Source organism: Carassius carassius, chromosome 1 (assembly GCF_963082965.1).
Source record: "Carassius carassius chromosome 1, fCarCar2.1, whole genome shotgun sequence".
Classification (NCBI taxonomy): Eukaryota; Metazoa; Chordata; class Actinopteri; order Cypriniformes; family Cyprinidae; genus Carassius; species Carassius carassius.
The window spans coordinates 2,449,057-2,469,991 of NC_081755.1; the positions used below are offsets into that span (position 1 = coordinate 2,449,057).

Genomic DNA, 20,935 nt, shown 5'->3' on the forward strand with positions numbered 1-20,935 from the left:
CATGGTTCTGCAGCGTACAGTGTCACAAACAGAATGAGATGATCCACCGGAAAAAGTGAATGAAAGATAGGCGAAAGATAGTATATTTGAATTTTTGCGCTTTCTCGTGACGGCTCGTGATGTGATCTGACGCACCTGTCAGCTGATGGAGTCGGAACTTATAGCGATCGCCTTTTAATTTTTTATTTTTCAACAGTTTTTATATATGTGTGAGCATGTTTTATAACACCAAGTGCACAGTCGCAGCAGGGACCCTCTGCAAGAGAGCTTTATTTCTCTCAGTTTCAGACTGTCTCAGTTACAAACTCTCTCTGCATCTGAATGTCGATGCCACTTGCTGATCTTTGAGAACACTGCAGGTTTTTCCATTTTAAATAGCAGTCCCTGTGAACCCTATTAAAAATGTTATGCGTGGTTAGTGAAAAACTAAAAATGTTAAAACACTTGAATAAGGCAATAAAACACATAGAGAACATTGGTTCCCAGGACTTTTGAGAACTGGAGCTTGTAGCCTAGAATTTTTCTTTCTAAATTATGTGAAAATCATCTTGTTTACTCACTCACAGAAAACAATATATTGATCTAAATTTTCTAAGACACTTTTTTATTATTTATTGTTATTATTATTATTATTATTATTAATGTTGAAAAGAGCTGAGAATATTTTGGGATGAATTGAAAGAACAGCATTTTTTTTTTTTACATTAGATATATTTACATTTATTTGTTACATTTATATTATTTACATCAAGCTTTTGAATGGTATAGTATTGTATATTGTTATTGAAACTTCATAATGTTTCACTTGATTATAAATTTTTAGTCAGGAATTATAGTTTGGAAAAAGTCTAACTAGTAAAATGTTTACACGTTATGTGAAAACTAGTACAAGTATATAAATAAATAATAAGAGACTTACTCATGTTTATGATCTCTGCTGAATAAAGGGCTTCATTCTTTTTTTTCTGAGGAAATCCATTTCTCAAATCCTCAACCACATCACATCTTTTTGGGATGAATTATGTTTTATTCCTCTCATCGCAAAGCAAACAGTAGAATAAAAAGACTTGAACAGTCTCACTGCGTTATCTTCTGTTGTATGGGCGTATTCAAGCTGCGCGCTTCAGTGAAACATTATAATCTGAATAGAGCGTTCAGCGCATGGGCATGGTCGCATTAGAAGATAATGAATGGGACACCCCTTTGTTTTCATATGGATTACTTGATCACAGAATATTTGTTTTTGGCAGCACTTGTTTAGTTTAAAAGTAGACATGTCAAGCTTTCTATAGATTTTAATGATGCGTGTCTAAATGAAGATCAGCACAGACAAAGGCTGCAGACAGCACACCTTGTTTGTTATCTTTATTTTATAAATGGACAAAGTTTGGTTGTTATTATATCTTTATACAAAAAAGTAGACCCTTTACAAATTCGATTGATGTATTGCTCTTATCTGTACGATTAAAACTGAAAGTGTAATTTAACTTCTTTTCGGGGTTATCAGGAGAAAATGACTCATAACGCGTATATGTGTTAATCGACTCCAGAATGTTAACATCACACATCTTTTACCCCTGTTCACTATTCAGAGAACTATGAGAATCTCTTTTCTGCCCATGAGAGAAAAGAACATGACACACAAAACAGTGCAAGGTTGTGTCAGAGATTGAAATCATAGTGAAATAAATGCTTGAAATCAAACTGCGATGTTCTTTATCTCATAATGCTTTAGTCTGGTTTTCACAGGCAAAATCTCAGTGACATACTGATTACCTTCTTCATCTGGGAGAAGATCTGTGGGAACCTCCTGGGGAAGAGTGGGTAAAGGCAAGGCTGCATCTGTGTATGAGCAGGACATAGACATCATTACTGAACTAACTAGTTATTCGTTAGCTAGAATGCACTGTGGTAGTTAACTAAAGTCTGTTAACATAGTAAGCCAATAGGAGAATAATGACAATTGGTTAGAAATTGAAGATCTACATATCTGGATCAAAATTACATTCTTTTCATTTTCAGTGGTGAAAAACGTAACCTATTGAATAGTCATGTGACACTCAAAATCACAGCGAAGCCTCTGTCCCGCACAGTTAAAATCATGTTCCAGGAGGACCGATATTTCATCTGGGCCTCCTCTGGTCTAGTGCGTTAATCTCTCCCTAGCCTTCTGTTCAAATAGCATTACAAAAGCTTTTGTTTCAGGCCGGTCCAGTCTAATTCACCTGGAAAGGGTTTAGACCAGGTTGTTATGCAGCTCTGAATTACCTGGATAATTCACATAGACTCCCACTTCACAGAAAGTAACAGTCTTTAAGGTCCCAGGAATATTCACAGTCACATAGCGTCCCTTCATCCCAGGACACGAGAAGCTATTGGTTGCTCCTCCTGGAATAGAGGAAACTGTAGCACATCTGGAGAAAAAATTAAAGAGTGAGTTCCTTTTGTTGCTCATTATTAGTATGACTCTTCACTTGTATTTTCTTCTCTCATCACTGAATGTATTTAATATGATTAACTTTTCCTTTTACAACACAATGTGAATTTCATAATTGGATACTTCCTCCAACATATGTAATATACGTTTTACACGATTTTTATTATTAGGGGCCAAGCACCGAAGGTTGTAATCGTTGGCATTGTTCTTCTTCTTCTTCCGCAGCAAGACTATGGCAGTGCCACCACTTGTCCAAATTTTCAATATTTTTATGTTAATAACTTTTTAACTGTAAGCCAGAAAATAAAAATTCCTTTTCCCTCTGAATCCTTGGCTCATGCCAAGTCGAATCAACCCCCAAATTTTCAATTTTTCGAAAAACCTACTTTTTAGAAATCGTCCTAGATGGTTAGTCCGGCAAATGCTGGCAAAAAGTTAAGGAATTCAAGTTGATTCGTCCAACCGTTCTCGAATGACACGTGAACAAATTTGATGAAAAGCACTCTCGGCATCGGTTAGGCATATAGAGACCAGACTTGGTGTGTGTTATAATAACCATGACCTGAACTATCTGCAGTGTTTCGACGCAGCACCACCTAGTGGTCAGGAGATATGAAAAATGCATAAGCATTTTGTTTATAACTTCTTAATGGTTTGGCCAAAATTCACACAACTGGTCTCTTTAGATTCAGTGAGTCATGTCGAGTCGAATGATATACTTTTTTATTTAAATTTTCCTGTGGCAGCCATTTTAGGCATCGGCCACTTTGAATTATGTTTTAAAATGCTGTATTCTTTGAAAGCATTATCATATCGTTAAGAAAGTAATTACAAAAATATTCGGCTCCATGCCCTGAAGGTACTCAAAATCTTTGGTGGCAGCACCACATTGTGGTCAAAAGTTATAATGAAATATAAAAAAATGGTAATAACTTTTGAATAAATTAGACTATAGAAATGAAAATGGTCTCCCTGTATTCTTTGGGTCAGTTAGCTTGTCATTAGCGTTTCCATTCGTGCCTATCGCTGTTTTCTTTCTCCTCTCCCCTCTCTCGCTACTCCAGTTTATCTATCTCTGTCGATGATGAGGGATTCACATATGATAAATGCAGGAAAATAGTTAGGCTGACAGAGAAGATTTCAGAATAAGAGACACACATCCAAACTTTAATTGAGGACAGTAAGAATATAAGAATCTAGATATGGCTTTGGATGCGTCTAGCTCAGGGAGTCCTGTACATTGTTCGGTTCCGGTAACAGCGCCTCTGCAGCAGGGCAAATGGGTGACAGTGAGGCTCCATAGTTGTGGGACAAAACACCACTCTTCTGTTCCAATCAAAACATTAATCAGGTTCTCCCCACTCAGTGATGCACCCACTGAGAAACCTGATGAAAGTGCTTTAGTTATTGGTGATTCTATTGTACGGAACATGAATATAGAGACAACAGCAACCAAATGTTTGCTGGGAGCCAGAGCGCCAGACATCTTGGTAAATGTTAAAGTGCTGGCTAATGCTAAACGTAAATACAGTAAGATTGTTATTCATGCCGGCGCTAAAGATGTTCGACTTCGCCAGTCGGAGATCACTAAAAATAACATTAAAGAGGTGTGTGACCCTGCAAGCCCAATGCGAGACACTATAATATGCTCTGGTCCTCTCCCTGCGTACCGTGGTGATGAGATGCATAGCAGATTGTCATGACTCAATGGCTGGATGTCAAAGTTCTTCTTTTGGCTCTAAACGAAGGCGGTCACATTTTCTCTCTCTCTCCTCTCCCTAACCTTCCCTGCTCTGCTCCTCTTGTCTACTGTCTTATACTTTGAGAGACTCTCTCTGCACTGCTCTCCAAACTAAAAAATCATGGATTTGATCAATTGGTTTCTCGACGCAATTGACACCATCTTATCGACGAGAAGCTTGGGTTTGGGGGTACCTGACTGCCCTGCCAGAACGTTCGCAGCTGGCTACACGATGGACGCATGGGGAGAGGTGGCGGGTTGTGTGTCTGCCGGCTCTTTATGTGGAGGACATTGAAGATATCTACCTATTCGGAACCATGATAACAGGTCTTTTGCTGAATTCAGAAAATGGTGACAGCTGTCCAAAGCCTCACAAAGCCTGTCCAAAGGCTTTTTCCACAGATACCTGCTGATTGCTGACTATCTCTGGGACCTGATCAACGGTGTCTCCATGGCAACTTGCTGTGTGTCGCTATGACAATCTGTGGACTGAGGCACCTAGATTTGATGCCAGACGTGGCAACTCTCCAGACCTACAAATACACGAACTCTTACATACATACACACACATATACAGATATGCATTCACCTTCCCATCACTCGTTTACGCCACTTTGTTCCGTCAGTCTGACAAGCGGCTCTGTGACCAGTGCCGAGAATTGCTGCAGGACCGGATGGCTGCTTGCCTGTGCTGGGTTACCTCCACCCCCCACTCCCCTCCCCTGTAGCAAGTCGTGTGTTTTTTGTAAAGTGTACTGATTCTGTGCTTATGTTTCTGAGGTGTTTCTCCTGTTCCCACACTGTACTCCCCACAGGAGCATAGTCTGGGGGTTGTTTATTTATCTTCGCCTCTCCTCATGTTATGCTGTATTTCTTCCTCAATCCCCTGTCTTTCTGTCCTGTCTACCCCCTTGTCATATTGTATGTATGTTGTGTATATGTATGTACAGGTTGATGCCTAACTTCGCTGGTACTTATGACTAGTGACAGCAAAGGGATACTACTGCTAAGTGGTGCTCGCAGAATAACATAGGTTTCATAGACAATTGGATGTTTTTTTGGGGGGCAGACCTGACCTGTTGAAAAGAGATGGTCTTCATCCCTCCTGGGGTGGTGCCGCTCTTCTCTCTAGAAATATGGCACATAGTCTTAGAGTTTGTACTTGACTAACTGGGGCCCAGGTCAGGAAGCAGACAGACTGCCTAAACCGACCGTCTGCTAGCTGCCTCTCGTCACAGAAAACAGTTAATTCTCAGCACATAGAGACTCTTTCACCTAGATATCTCACAGTATAGAGATTATGTCTGTTCCCCAAACTAGAAAATACATACGTCCAAACCAATTTAAGAGTAACAATGTAATTGAGGTTCAACAAATAAAAAACAGATGCAATATGGATAAACAAATGATAAAGCTTGGCTTATTAAGTATCAGGTCCCTTTCATAGCACTTTTTGTAAATATCTCATTTCTAAATCGCTTTGGATAAAAGCATCTGTTAAATAAATAAATGTAAATGTAATGTAAATAATATGATTACTGATCATTATCTAGATGTGCTTTGTTTGACAGAAACCTGGCTAAAACCTGATGATTACATTATTTTAAATGAGTCCACTCCCCAAGATTACTGTTATGATCATGAGCCACGTCCAAAAGGTAAAGGGGGAGGTGTTGCTTCAATTTATAACAATGATTTCAGGTTTTCTCAAAGGGCAGGCTTTAAGTATAACTCGTTTGAAGTAATGGTGATTCATATAACATTATCCAGAGAAACAAATGTTAATGATAAATCCCCTGTGATGTTTGTACTGGCTACTGTATACAGGCCACCAGGGCACTATACACACTTTATTAAAGAGTTTGCTGATTTTACATCCGAGTTACTGCTGGCTGCAGATAAAGTTTTAATAGTTTGTGATTTTAACGTCCATGTCAAAAATGAAAAAGATGCATTGGGATTAGCATTTATAGACATTCTGAACTCTATTGGGGTTAGACAACACGTCTCAGGACCTACTCATTGTCACAAAAGACTGCTTTGTAAGTAATCTTCCTGATGTATCCGAATTCGATAGCTGTCAAAACCTCAGAACAACTTGATGATATAACAGAAACTATGGTCTCTCTCTTTTCTAGCATTTTAAATACAGTTGCTCCTTTAAGCTTAAGGAAGGTAAAGAAAAACCCTAAAGAGAGCAGCCCCGAAAATGGAGTGCAGCTGGAGGAAAACAAAACTAGAGGTATTTTGAATTGCTTGGCAGGAAAGTAACCTATCCTACAGAAAAGCATTAGAAACTGTTAGATCAGATTACTTTTCATCTCTTTTAGAAGAAAACAAACATAAACCCAGGTATTAATTCAATACAGTGGCTAAATTAGCGAAAAATAAAGCCTCAACGAGTGTTGACATTTCCCAACATCACAGCAGTAATGACTTTATGAACTACTTTACTTCTAAAATTGATACTACCCGAGACATTAGTGGTCTCCACATTCACATGGGAGGTCGAATCAAAGGTCAAGACTGCCTTAGAAGGGGTAAAGCCTCCGCCCGGGTGCCCACCAAATCAGTTATTTGGTGGACTGGTTCTCCAAAGCGGCCCATTTTATTCCCTTGCCCAAATTACCCTCAGCCAAGGAGACAGCGTCGACCATCGTAGATCACGTCTTTCGCTTACATGGACTCCCGACAGACATGGTTTCCGACAGGGGACCCCAGTTTGTATCCAAATTTTGACGAGAATTTTGTAGATTGTTTGGAGCGACTGTAAATCTGTCCTCAGGGTTTCATCCCCAGAGCAATGGTCAAACCGAGAGAGCCAACCAAGATTTGCTCCTGGAGCCAACAATTGTCTATGGCGGAGGACGCCCACAATACGTTACCTGTATCAGCTACGGGCCTATCTCCGTTCGAGTGTAGTTTACGATACCAGCCACCAATTTTTCCCAGTCTAAAACCAAAGTCGTGGTACCCTGTTATTGCACTTGGACTAGAGCCCGTGAGACTATACTCCAAGTGGGGACGCGCACCAAGGCTAAAGCCGACCACCAGCGGTCTAAGACTCCCGTATACGTCGTGGGTCAGAAAGTGTGGCTTTCTACTAAGAACATTCCTCTCCATTCCGTCTCTAATAAATTTGACCCCAAATTTATTGGCCCGTTTATTGTCACCAAGATCATTAGTACTGTGGCAGTCTGCCTTAAACTTCCTCCAGCATACAGGAGAATTCACCCCGCCTTTCATGTATCAAAGATAAAGCCTGTTTCATTCTTCGATTAATCAGCCTGCCCCGCCCTGTTTACTTGCAATTGCTTCCTGTCCTTTGTACCCCATGAAATGATAGGTAAAAATTGATAGCCTGAATGCATTGTAAGTTGCTTAGGATAAAAGCATCTGCTAAATGCATAATTTTTTTTCTTTGTTTTTGTTTTTTAAACAAACTCCAGGTAGTCCACAATGCTGCAGCTAGAATTCTTACTAGAACCAGGAAGTATGACCATATTAGCCCTGTTCTGTCCACATTGCACTGGCTCCCTATTAAACATCGTATAGATTTTAAAATCTAGCTTATTACTCATAAAGCCCTGAATGGTTTAAGCACCTCAGTATTTGAATGAGCTCCTGTTTCATTATAATTTTCCATGTCCGCTGCATTCTCAATACTCAGGCAATTTGATAATACCTAGAATATCAAAATTGACTGCGGGCGGTAGATCCTTTACTTATTTGGCGCCTTAACTCTCGAATAACCTACCTAACATTGTTCGGGAGGCAGACACACTCTTGCAGTTTAAATCTAGATTAAATAGCCATCTCTTTAACCTGGCTTACACATAACACACTAATGTGCTTCTAATATTCAAATCCATTAAACGATTTTTAGGCTGCATTAATTAGGTAAACCGGAACCGGGAACACTTCCCATACCACCCGATGTACTTGCTTCATCATTAGAAGAATGGCATCTACGCTATTATTAGTCTGTTTCTCTCTTATTCCGAGGTCACCATAGCTACCAGATCCAGTCTGTATCCAGATCAGAGGGTCACTGCAGTCACCCGGATCCAGTACATATCCAGACCAGATGGTGGATCAGCACCTAGAAAGGACCTCTACAGCCCTGAAAGACAGCGGAGACCAGGACAACTAGAGCCCCAGATACAGATCCCCTGTAAAGACCCTGTCTCAGACGACAACCAGGACAAGACCACAGGAAACGGATGATTCTTCTGCACAATCTGACTTTGCTGGAACCTGGAATTGAACTCCTAGTTTCATCTGGTCAGAGGAGAACTGGCCCCCCAAATGAGCCTGGTTTCTCCAAAGGTTTTTTTCTCCATTCTGTCACCGATGGAGTTTTGGTTCCTTACTGCTGTCACCTCTGGCTGGCTTAGTTGGGGTCACTTCATCTACAGCGATATCATTGACTTGATTGCAAATGACTGGACAGATACTATTTAACCTGTTAGCCAGCACCCTGACGCGGGTGTCCTCAATGCCCCTCACTTGCACGTGTCAATGTTTATGAATAGATTAAATAAAACGGGAAAAATGTAATCTTGCCAAAATTTTTATCATTATAAAGATCTTAGTGTTACGGTTGGTAAACTGTGATCTCGGGTTTTTCACTATGTGGGTGAAGTTTGTGTGTTACGCGTCAACGTGATTGTTCTTGTGGGCGTCTCCGCTAATTGTTATCAGCAGCAGCTGTCACTCATTACTCATCCCTATATATTGGCCTGTCTAGCGTCTTGTGTTTGTGAGAGCGTTGTTTCATGTACGTAGTCTGATGTTTGCTTTCTTGTGTGTTTCTGTGTTGGATTTCCGTGTCTCCCCGGAACCCCGTCCACTCTTCGCACATCACCAACAAGCATCATCACTTACCTTCAGCTCGCTTCGCCGCAGTTCCTGTGTCACCCTCTCCTGCTGCCAACTCATCTCCACCATCCGGATCCTTCACCCACTTGCATCATCCTGAATTGTGTATTCCGTTCAGTGTCATCCTTGTCTTTTCTTTATGTACTATATCATTGATTATTAAATATTGTTTACTCGCACTTGCTTCCTGCCACTCCTTTCACCCAGTCATTACAGAACGCTCTCACCAACATGGAAGCAGCGAGCACCACTTCACTCTCAGAATTCATCCACCACAGCGTCAACTGCATGGATCAGCAACAGGAGAGCATTGTGAACATCGGAGGCGCAATCCAAGCGCACCGCCTGCACCGCCCATCCCCCGGGAGGTTTCCCAGGACCACTTCCAGCCAGAGCCGCGACTTCCGGCGCCAGAGAGTTACTCTGGTGAGCCTAACTTTTGCAAGACTTTCCTTAACAAATGTTCCATGCACAAATGTTCCATGCACTTTGCATTGCAGCCCCGCACCTTCGCCACAGGAAGAGTCCAAGGTCGCGTTTGCTCTCACTTTACTCTCTGGCAGGGCCGCCTTATGGGCGATGGCGGTGTGGGAGAATCGTCATCCGTGTTGCACATCATTCCACGCCCTCTCCGAAGAGATCAAAAGAGTATTTGATCGAGCCGCGGCCGGCAGGGAGGCCGCTCACCAACTGTCGGAGCTCCGACAAGGGAAATCGTCGGTGGCGAATTACTCCATCCAATTCTGCACACTGGCGGCCGTGTGCCAGTGGAACGAGGAGGCGCAGTGGGATCGATTCCTGCATGGGCTGGCCGACCGTGTTCATCAATCCAATCACGCCTTCACGTCTCTCAGGAACGGGGCCACTCGAGTCGAGAGAACATGGTCGGTCCCATCTACGATCATGAGCCCATGCAGGTGGGTAGAGCTCGACTATCCCGGAAGGAGAGAGAGAGGCGGAGGTCCCAGGGACTGTGTTTGTATAGCGGTGGCTCGGGTCATTCCCTTCATTCATGCCCTGTAAAAGTGCCAGCCCCGGTAGTAAGTTTGAGGCTACTATCGGGTGGGATCTCCGCTGGGAAGTCCTCAACTACATCTTCGACTCTCCTTCCGGTGAAACTGCGGAGGGAGAACCATACTCATGACTGTCACACCCTTCTGGACTCTGGAGCCGAAGGTAATTTCATTGACACTGTCCTTGCACGTCACCTGAACCTTCCTGTCCTTCCCGTGTCTCGTCCTATCCATGTCACCGCAATCAATGGCCAGGAACAGCCCCACGTCACTCACAACATGGAACCTATAACTCTGCTCACCTCTGGAAACCACACCGAAACCATATCCTTTTTCCTCATGGACTCCCCTGTCGCTCCCATTGTTTTAGGTCACCCCTGGTTGGTCAAACACAATCCACGAGTGGATTGGGGTTCCAACACAGTCACTTTGTGGAGTGAAAGTTGTCATGGGTCTTGTCTGGTTTCTGCGTGTCCTGTTGTGCCTGTTTCTGTCTTCCAGGAGGAGACCATGGTGTTATTAAACGTGCCCACAGAGTACTTGGACCTGAAGGAGGTGTTCAGTAAGTCCCGTGCTGCTTCTCTTCCTCCGCATCGTCCCTATGACTGTGCTATAGACTTAGTTCCAGGTAAGTCTCCGCCTAAGGGCAAACTCTACTCTCTTTATATTCCGGAGAGGGAGGCCATGAAGAAATAAATTTCTGATTCCTTGGCATCGAGGTTCATCCGCCCTTTCTCTTCTCCAGCGGGGGCGGGATTCTTTTTTGTGGATAAGAAGGATGGTTCTCTGCGACCTTGTATTGACTACCGAGAGCTGAACAACATCACAATAAAGAATACCTATCCTTTGTCGTTGATGTCTTCAGCTTTCGAGAGGTTACAGGGAGCATCCATATTCACAAAATTGAATTTACATAGTGCTTATTATTTGGTCCGCATCAGGAAGGGGGATGAATGGAAAACCGCCTTTAACACTCCTAGAGGGCACTTTGAATATTTGGTGATGCCGTTCGGGCTCTCCAACTCGCCAGGGGTTTTCCAAGCACTCGTCAATGACGTGTTGAGAGACATGGTAGATCAGTTTATATATGTTTACCTGGATGACATACTGATTTTTTCTTCATCTCTCCAGGAACATGTGCAACACGTCAGACAAGTGCTCCAGAGATTACTAGAGAATGGTCTTTTTGTCAAGGCGGAGAAATGCGTATTCCATGCACAGTCTGTTCCCTTCCTAGGGTATATCGTCTCGTCCGAGGGAATACGTATGGATCCTGACAAAGTTAAGGCTGTGGTAGATTGGCCAAGTCCAGATTCCCGTAAGGCCCTACAGCGGTTTCTGGGGTTCGCCAATTTTTATCGACGTTTCATTCGTAATTTCAGCCAACTAGTCTCACCTCTGACCGCCTTGACCTCCCCCAGTACTCCGTTCAGGTGGTCTAGTGCAGCCGAAACCACATTTACCAACCTCAAGAGTCGCTTCATTTCGGCTCCCATCCTAGTAGCCCCTGATCCCACACGGCAGTTCGTGGTGGAGGTCGACACATCAGAGGTGGGAGTAGGTGCAGTTCTTTCCCAATGTGCTGCCTCAGACGATAAGTTGCATCCCTGCGCGTTTTTCTCACATCATTTATCTCCTGCTGAACACAATTATGACATTGGTAACAGAGAATTGTTGGCTGTCAAATTAGCTTTAAAGGAGTGGCGTCACTGGTTGGAAGGGTCAGGGGTACCTTTCATTGTTTGGACCGATCATAAGAATTTAGAGTACATTAGAACTGCCAAAAGACTCAATTCCAGGCAGGCTCGGTGGGCACTTTTTCCGGCCGCTTTGATTTTGCTCTGTCGTACCGCCCGGGTTCCAAAAATGTTAAACCCGATTCTTTGTCACGTCTTTTTGATCCTTCCGAACGCCCGGTGACTCCCAAATGTATTTTACCTGAGAAAATAGTCACCTCAGCACTCATATGGGGGGTCGAATCGAAGATCAAGACGGCCTTAAAAGGGGTAACGCCTCCGCCCACCGAATCATTTATTTGTGCCGAAAGAGTTACGGTCCAAGGTTATTCAGTGGGGTCACTGCTCTAATGTTGCTTGTCATCCAGGGATAAGCCCAACCAAGGGTTTAGTTAAGCAATGATTCTGGTGGCCACTTATGGCTCGCAACGTCCACGATTTTGTTTTGGCTTGATCAGTTTGCGCCAGTGGTAAGTCATCTAACCGACCTCCAGATGGGCTTCTGTCATCCGCTGTCTGTCCCTTTGAGACCCTAGTCACATATCGCTCTAGATTTTGTTACCGCCATCCCACCCTCTAATGGCATGACGGTCGTTTTGACCATAGTGGACCGGTTCTCGAAGACGGCACATTTCATTTCCTTGCCCAAATTACCTACAGCCAAGGAGACAGCGATCACTGTCATTGATCATGTCTTTCGGTTACATGGCCTCCCGGTAGACGTGGTTTCTGACAGGGGATCCCAGTTTATATCCAGATTTTTGATAGAGTTTTGCAAATTGTAAGGAGTGACGGTTAGTCTGTCTTCGGGTTATCATCCCCAGAGTAACGGGCAGTTTGAGCGAGCCAACCAAGATTTAGAGAGAACGTTGCGATGTTTAGTCTCCAAGAATCCTTCTTCCTGGAGCCAACAACTCTATGGTGGAGTACGCTCACAACTCATTACCAGTGTCAGCCACCGGCTTCTCTCCGTTTCAGTGTACCTTAGGTTACCAGCCACCGGTTTTCCTAGTCTGGAGTCTGAAGTCGCGGTCCCCTCTGCTCACGTGTTTGTCCAGAGGTGCCACCGCACCTGGACCAGAGCCTGCGAGACTCTGCTCCAGATGAGGGAACGCACTAAGGTCGAAGCCTCCCGTATACGTCCTGGGTCAAAAAGTGTGGCTTTCTACAAACAACATTCTGCTTCGCTTTGTTTCTAATAAATTAACTCCAAAATTTATTGGCCCATTTCCTGTCACCAAGATCATTAGTCCGGTGACCGTCCGCCTCAAACTAACTCCAGCGTACAGGAGGATTCATCCCGCCTTCCATGTGTCCAAAATTAAACCCATGTTTTATTCACGTATTAATCCGCCTACCCCAGTTCCCCCACCGTCGCGTCTCGTAGATGGGGAGCCAACTTATTAGGTAAATCGGGTTCTGGACTCGAGACGGAGGGGACGAGGATTCCAGTACTTGGTGGACTGGGAAGGTTACGTTCCGGAGGAGAGGAGTTGGGTACCTGCTAGGGACATACTGGATCACTCCCTTATTGATGATTACAATCAGCAGGTAGGCCCTTCTGGGAACACCGTGATCTCAGGGTTTTTCACTATGTGGGTGAAGTCTGTGTGTTATGCGTCAGCACTGATTGTTCTTGTGGGCATTTCCGCTAATTGTTATCAGCAACAGCTGTCACTCATTACTCATCCCTATATATTGGCCTGTCTAGCGTCTTGTGTTTGTGAGAGCGTTGTTTCATGTACGTATTCTGATGTTTGATTTCTTGTGTGTTTCTGCGTTGGATTTCCGTGTCTCCCCGGAACCCCGTCCACTCTTCGCACATCACCAACAAGCATCATCACTTACCTTCGGCTCACTTCCCCGCAGTTCCTGTGTCACCCTCTCCTGCTGCCAACTCATCTACCCCATCCGGATCCTTCACCCACTTGCATCATCCTGAATTGTCTATTCCCTTCAGTGTCATCCTTGTCTTTTCTTTAAGTACTATATCATTGATTATAAAATATTGTTAACTCGCACTTGCTTCCTGCCACTCCTTTCCCACGTCATTAAACTAAGCCTAAAGCAACGACGACAGATCGCTGTTTTTCAATGGAAAGCTTATATATGCTACATTTGTGTAAGCAGTACACATAAAAACATGAACAATGGAAACACTGTACATACCAGATTCATCGTAATAACAAGACATAAACACATCCACAGCTGTAAATCCCGGTTTAGTTAGACAGGCAAGGGTCCACTGAACGACATCTCATGGAGCACGTTTGTTCCAATGAAGCAATAACGTTGTAATATGGATCCTAATTCTTCACCGACAGAACTGTTTGTGTCCGTTATGGAATAACTCACGCTCTGAAACTGCGACTTGTTAGTAAAAAAATGGCATGGTTTTGCAGCGTACAGTGTCACAAACAGAATGAGACAATCCAGCGGAAAAAAAAAAAATGAACAAATGATAGGCGAAAGATAGTATATTTGAATTTTGGCGCTCCCTCGTGACGCGCTCTGACGCACCTGTCAGCTGATAGAGGCGGAATTTATAGCGATCGCCTTTTTCTTTGTTTCTTTTATTTTTCAACAGTTTTTATATATGTGAGAGTGTGTTTTATGTTGAATGTGAATGTATCTGCACGATTACAATCTGTTTGAATGCAAATCAGCCCAAATCAGCTTGCTATTACTGAATGATCACGGCTATCAAAGTGAACGCGTCTATATGAATAGAGAGAGTGGATTATTTACTTTATGGTGCATTTTGTGTTATTACCATCTGTATAAGTGACCATCAGCACATCAGCACTTTTTTGCATCGTAATTCATTGTAAATGCTGCATTTCTAGCAATCTCAGGATTTTCTGCAATTGGCATGCAAAGTTAAATCTTTTTTTATTTTTCTTATTCTTATTTTTCTTAAATTATTCTTATTGTATTTTTCTAGTGCTCAAATAAATTACTTATATGATGAAATTTCTGTCTAGTGTTTTATAATTGAAAAAAAACTATGCAGTGGTATGTTTACTGAAATAGTTTGTAGAAGCCTTCAATACTGTTGGTAAATATTTTTTATATATATATTTGGGGGGTGGGGGGTGTAGACATAGTCTCATAAAAATATTTGCAGGAGTCTCATGTCATGAGTCTCAATATTTGCAATGTTGTTCAGTTGCTTTGACGCAATAATTTTTGTTTAAAGTGCTATATAAATAAAGGTGATATGATATATATCATATATGTCACACACTGATCGGTCTGTGCAGCGCCACTTCAAAGCCAACGTGACTATGGCCAATGGTTCAATGTGCCAAATGGTTCACCCAGTTCGTTAAAAACGTGGATTAAGAAATGAAATGCCGCTGTTGCTTGCTCGGGAATGATCAGTTATGATTTGTCTTTATCTTCTGGTTGGCAAAATTGAGCAAAACAGACAACATTGTGTCTAAAATAGCACAATATTAATTTCTTAATGAACTGTTATATATATGTTCAAATTATATTTAGCCTAGAAAATGCACAGATTGCCCTTGCTTTAAAAAGGCCAATGTCAATCAATGAATCTCTTATTTACATTGCATTACAGTGAGAGGTTTCGCACGTGTGCAGGAGAAAAAAAATCTGGCATTTAGAGGTAAGTGAATGCAATGGCTAATCACAGGTGTTTAGGAAATCAACAGATGTCTGTGATTGGCTACGAAAACACATTGTAAATAAAAGCTCTCTGCAACTTCCAAGCGCAAACACAAATGTACGGAGACGGACATGGTAGTAGAAAAAAAGTGGGATGGAAGGAAAACATATTTTTCACATGTTTTGCGTTCTCTCACAAAACTTTTGTGTTCCCTCAAGAAACTTTGTGTTCTTTCGCAAAGATATTTGCATTCCCTAGAAATATCAGTTGAGTTGGCTTGAGAGGGTGAGAAAAGTATAAATTGCGTGAGACTTGCTGGCTCTGCGACAATGTGATCACAGGAGGCGTATTGCTAAGTGAATTGCCTGTGTGACGTGAGAAAGAAATAAAAATACAATAATAATTGACCTGATCTGCTTCTTTTAAATAAAAAAACGCACAAGCCTAGTCTGATTCAGGAACAAATTATAACAAATTATAAAAAAACGAGTGTGACCAGTTAGAATCAGTAAGAAAAATCCTTCACTGAATCGACATCCCACTCAATTACTGAATTTCAAATAGCAATCTTAACATAGTCTAAACACCTGCAAATAGTCCATTAATGAAGCACACACACATATACATATGTATGCATGAAGATACCAACTGTCCAAAATCTGCATGTAAGAATATATCAGAGAGACTCACACTGGGTTGCCTAAAACCGAAGAATCGTTTCCAATCCGAATCTCTGCCCCGTTTATCCAGTTTACACAGCACATTAATCTGTTAGTGATGGTCACTCTGTTCACAGTGTACATGTTCTTCAGATCCAGCTTCCACCATGGGTCAGTTTGTTCATTTGTACGAGAACAGAAATAGCCCGACCCATCCACAGCCCTTTGGGCATACCAGCCATAAAATGTTGTTGACTGAACAGCTGTTCCCCATCTTGCTACGTTCACTGGAATACATTCAAGAGAAAAACTTACTAACAATTACAATTCTTTAGCCAAGCAGGGCTATACATGATTGTAATATTTAAGTTAATTGGTTTTCAACATGACTGAAAATATTTCACAGCAGCACAAACTCACTAAAAAAAGATGCAGTAGTGTTTAATTTCACAAATCTCACCTTCTGTATCTGCTTTCATCTGAACTGAGAAAAAACCTTAGAATGAGAAACACAGGATGATGCTTATTATTTAGCAACTTAAATTGATTGATCTTATGAGTGTAAACATATATTTTGTGGGTTTTTTTTTATTATTGGGTAAAAATTAGTATAATCACTAAAACATGTATTAGTATCTTGTATAATTTAGCTTCTCAAACAAAATGATTTTGTTTCAGGGTGTTTAGATAACATGAACAACACATTCAAGTATAATTTAGGGTCTGTGTCTATTAAGTGTTTTCTATGAAAGATGAAGCTGAAAACAGACTGTAGGTCATTAAGATATGAGATATGATTGTATGTTTTACTTACCCAGTAAAGACAACAGACTCTTGTAGAAAACTCTCATGTTCATTTCAGGACGATTAAAGATTATTTCTGCTTGTTTGAGGAGCTTTGAACAAATGTTGTTCCTGGGAGAAATATATTAGTTCAAGTTACATCAGAGTCACATGATCTTAGTTCTCCTCCCACTTTTATTTCTTTCAAACTTGTTTACACACTCACACAAATACATAAATAAAAAAAACACTTATTATTTTCTTAAACATATTTTAACAACAAAAAAAGTGAACTCCTTTTCACTGAAAATAATGATCATTTGTAACTTCAGTGATTTATGATATCAAAATGTCAATGCTATTAAAATGGTACATTCTCTGACAAAGCAATTTAAAGAATGAATTTCATGTTGACATGCTTACACTGAATATTAAGTGTTAACAACAATAGCAAAGTCCACCAAACTGGATTGGTTTGTCAGCTCTCCTGAAAGAAAATTGAGGTACAATCTTCCTTAACTACATTAAGATTTGTATTCACGTTTGAATTCAAATTAGGTGGCAGCTAATTTTACTTGGCGTAGGCCTACTGCATGTTATTTCCATCTTGTGTTGCACCAACCATTTTTAAATTTGTCTTTTCTTTCCCTTCTTGCATACTTCTCAATATCAACACACATTTGCATATTGTTGTTGTATTGCCTGTCAGAGCTATCTGAAAGCACACAAACACCGTCCTGCATCTGGTCCGACATGAGGAGATGATCTGTTTCTAGATTATGCTAATTTTTTTTTGAAATGTGAATATTCACATTAGGAGTGCATATAGCAATGCAGTAAATCTTTGCCACTCTTTGCCATTTGCATCTGCATCTACTGCTGTTCACTTCTTAGATTGGCACTTGTTTTTCTTATTCACATCAAGTTTTCATCGAGTCATTTGCTTAGGAAGCATGTTCGAAGAACCATGAATATAAATGTAAATGTAAATTTAAATGTTCCGAAAGTGTTTATTCAGAAGAGCACAAACATAAGAGGAAGCACACTATGACTGCATCTGTACTGGCGTCTTGAGGTAAAGCAGCCAGGACATCATTATGTAATAATGTACATTTTTCATGTTCAAACTGCACCTACATTAATCTGCCAAAAATCTTACTTGCTTACAAATGTCTGCTTAGCGTGTTAGATCATGCCTCCACACCAGATATTTAAGATCCAGCTCCGGACGCCAGATCCCATCAGAAAATATCAGTTTTGTCTGGTAACAGAACAACTCATCAGCAAAGTTGTTAATAGCCAAACCTGTTATTAACCAAATACCCAAAACTCTACTAACAGTCTTCTATCAGAAAAGAAGTTGACTTTGGAAAAAGCCAGTGAAGAGCAGAAGCAGGAGATGAAGTGATGATAAAAAGGAACAGAGTTTGAGTAGTTTTTATTCTGTATGTTTCAGCACAAATTCAACAAGTACTGTTATACCAAACTGATTCACAACATCCCAATAACCTAGAGTTTCTTATTCATGAAGACAAACAGCTCTTGAAACCACACGGTAATAAGAACAACAATATAATATAAATGACTAATCAATAAATGAATCAATAAAATAGGTATGATGATGATGATGATTATTATTATAAATGATAAATTGAATAATAGTTTGGGTGATCAGGCCATACTCTCTTTTTCAAAAGAACATGTAGCTTCTATCACACACATTTCTCTTAGCTGATGCTGGTACGTGGTGTGTCTGACTGTAATCTGACAAGCTCATCAACACTCGTATGGCAATGTACAAGAGTAAGATGATAAACACTCTTGTAACTTAAGCTTTTAAATGATTCCAAAGTGGCACCAACACTGATCAAAGTGATGTTTCCCATTCAGATGTTAAAAGAACATAATCCTCAATCAAGTTTAGATACTTGTTCACGTAGAACTAGAACTAAATTATACACTGCAGTGTATTTCCAGTATTATCTGAAAGGTATGAACTAGAGCTCTGCACGAGACTGTTTTCTTAAACACGTACCCGCCCGCTTTTTTAACTGCTGATATGGTGGTGATGCCACCATATTAACTGCTGAAGTCTATTTAGGGTGTTGCATCAGTATACAGTTGGATGCAGCCGGGATGAGAGATGTTGATGTTATGTAATGAAATGTTGTTCCATTTGTTGTCGGAGGCACATTTGCATTGCATGTTTATTTAACGTGACTCTGTCGAAGGGGAAGGGAGGGTTTCTGCTTTTGACAGAATGTCTGACGCGAAGGATTTCCCTTGAGGTTTTATCTGGATGGCATTTTTAAGGTGGCCTAGAAGTTTTTTTGGCTGACGCATAGTACATCTGTCTAGCTCAGATGAAGTGTGATGCTTTGAGGTTTCTACTCTGATAATGGAAGGCAGAGTTCAGTGAAAATGTAGATTGGTGTGGATATCCTCATTATGGTGGTGCAGATGAAGGTGCAACTATCTGAAGTCTTCGAGGAGGTGAAGAACATAAGAAGTCTGTGGTTGTCAGTGAGAATCCATTGTAGGTTCGAACGTGGCTCATGGTGAATTAATGGCACCTTCCCAGAAGCTTCACCAGATTCTTGATGCAAGACTTGGCATTAGTGGTATTGGCTTTGGCTAGCTAAGCTCTGTGGCTTGCTAAGTGAATGAGTATTCTGGGGTTATGATGATATAGTTAATGGTTGGAATGCAAATGTCGTGGAGAGAAGATAAGTTGATTTAATTTAGCCTCTTCTGCTAGTGGCCTGTTAACTATATCAGGTTCTTGATAGGAGGTGCTTTGCAAGTCAGTCTGCTGGTGTTGTAGGGTTATGAGAGCGGGAGTTTCTTGCATGGGCTCCATCACAGAACACGCAGGTGTGAAGGCGACTGCAGTTAGAAGAGAGGCAGCCCTGAAAATGGGTGAGCCAATCAGTAAGTCAGCGCATCGCTGCAGCTGCCATTAGAAGCGTCCTGGTTGCTATAGCTGTGGGCTTGTCCACCTGAGGCGCTGCCGTGGTGGTGCTGTTGTTAGCTGCGGGCTTGTCCACCTGAGGCGATGCCGTGGTGGTGCTGTTGTTAGCTGCGGGCTCGTCCACCTGAGGCGATGCCGTGGTGGTGCTGTTGTTAGCTGCGGGCTCGTCCACCTGAGGCGCTGCTGTGGTGGTGCTGTTGGTAGCTGTCTAGCTGCCGATAGAGGGAGCTGCTGTCTGATGCTTTGGAGGAGAATTCTTGTGACGTCACGTGTGACTGAGAGTGACTCCCTAGGAGTTGCCAGAAATGCTGAGGGCTCAAAGTTTGTCATGACAGAAGTTTTATTGATACTGAATATAGTTGAAAAAAACAGTTTGTTATCTGTTTGTAATCTGCCTGATTAAATTGGATACCTTGGATTTAAATGCGTGTTGAAGGCGACCTGTGGTTCAGTTGTCCTCAGCTCTGGATTCTAAAAGACGTGCAATGGGAGCATTGAGAAAGCATCAGAGAAGCGGCTCGCGGATCCCACTGACGTAGAGGGTGGAGACCGGGAACAGCTCAGAGTCCTCTCGAGATGAGCCTGGGAGTAGACACTCATGGCCTGGAATGTGCGTAACCGAACGCGACCGCTCAGAAAGAGACTGTGATCAGGACGATGAGAAGTGATCCTCAAGTGTCACCAGTAAAATTGGAGGTTTTAAGAAGTCAAGTGATTGTTTGGGGTTTGCTCCTGCTCCTGTAAATATACGTTCAAGTTAACATCCAGAATAACAGATTTTAAACATGATTGCATTTAAATAATATGAAGTAACCGATGCTAAACAAAAGCACCTCAAATGACAAAAAAATTTGGTATTTTTTTATTAGTGTTATAAAACATTAACCGTTAAAACAAAACCACAACTAGCGGCACCTCCGTTTTTAAATAATAATAATTCATTACATGTATATAGCGCTTTTCTAGGAACTCGAAGCGCTTTACATAGTCTGGGGGTATCTCCACATCCACCACCAGTGTGCAGCATCCACCTGGATGATGCGACGGCAGCCATAGTGCACCAGAACGCCCGCCAGACACCAG

General features: G+C 41.7%; 1 protein-coding gene across 2 annotated transcripts in view; it reads right to left on the reverse strand.

Moving 5' to 3' along the window:
- LOC132139731 (fucolectin-like) overlaps positions 1 to 17,077 on the reverse strand; it is a 36,313-nt gene extending 19,236 nt beyond the window's left edge. Inside the window, exons 1-5 of one of the 2 annotated variants that reach the window (XM_059548352.1) lie at positions 16,913 to 17,077; positions 16,559 to 16,594; positions 16,130 to 16,385; positions 2,269 to 2,414; positions 1,777 to 1,842 (exon numbers count right to left, since the gene is read on the reverse strand). In XM_059548352.1, coding sequence (XP_059404335.1) covers positions 1,777 to 1,842; positions 2,269 to 2,414; positions 16,130 to 16,385; positions 16,559 to 16,594; positions 16,913 to 16,955 — 547 coding nt within the window. In that variant the 5' untranslated portion in view covers positions 16,956 to 17,077. The remainder of the gene's footprint in view (positions 1 to 1,776; positions 1,843 to 2,268; positions 2,415 to 16,129; positions 16,386 to 16,558; positions 16,595 to 16,912) is intronic. The other variant, XM_059548345.1, reaches the window with a different exon arrangement.
- Between the last annotated feature and the right edge of the window lie 3,858 nt (positions 17,078 to 20,935).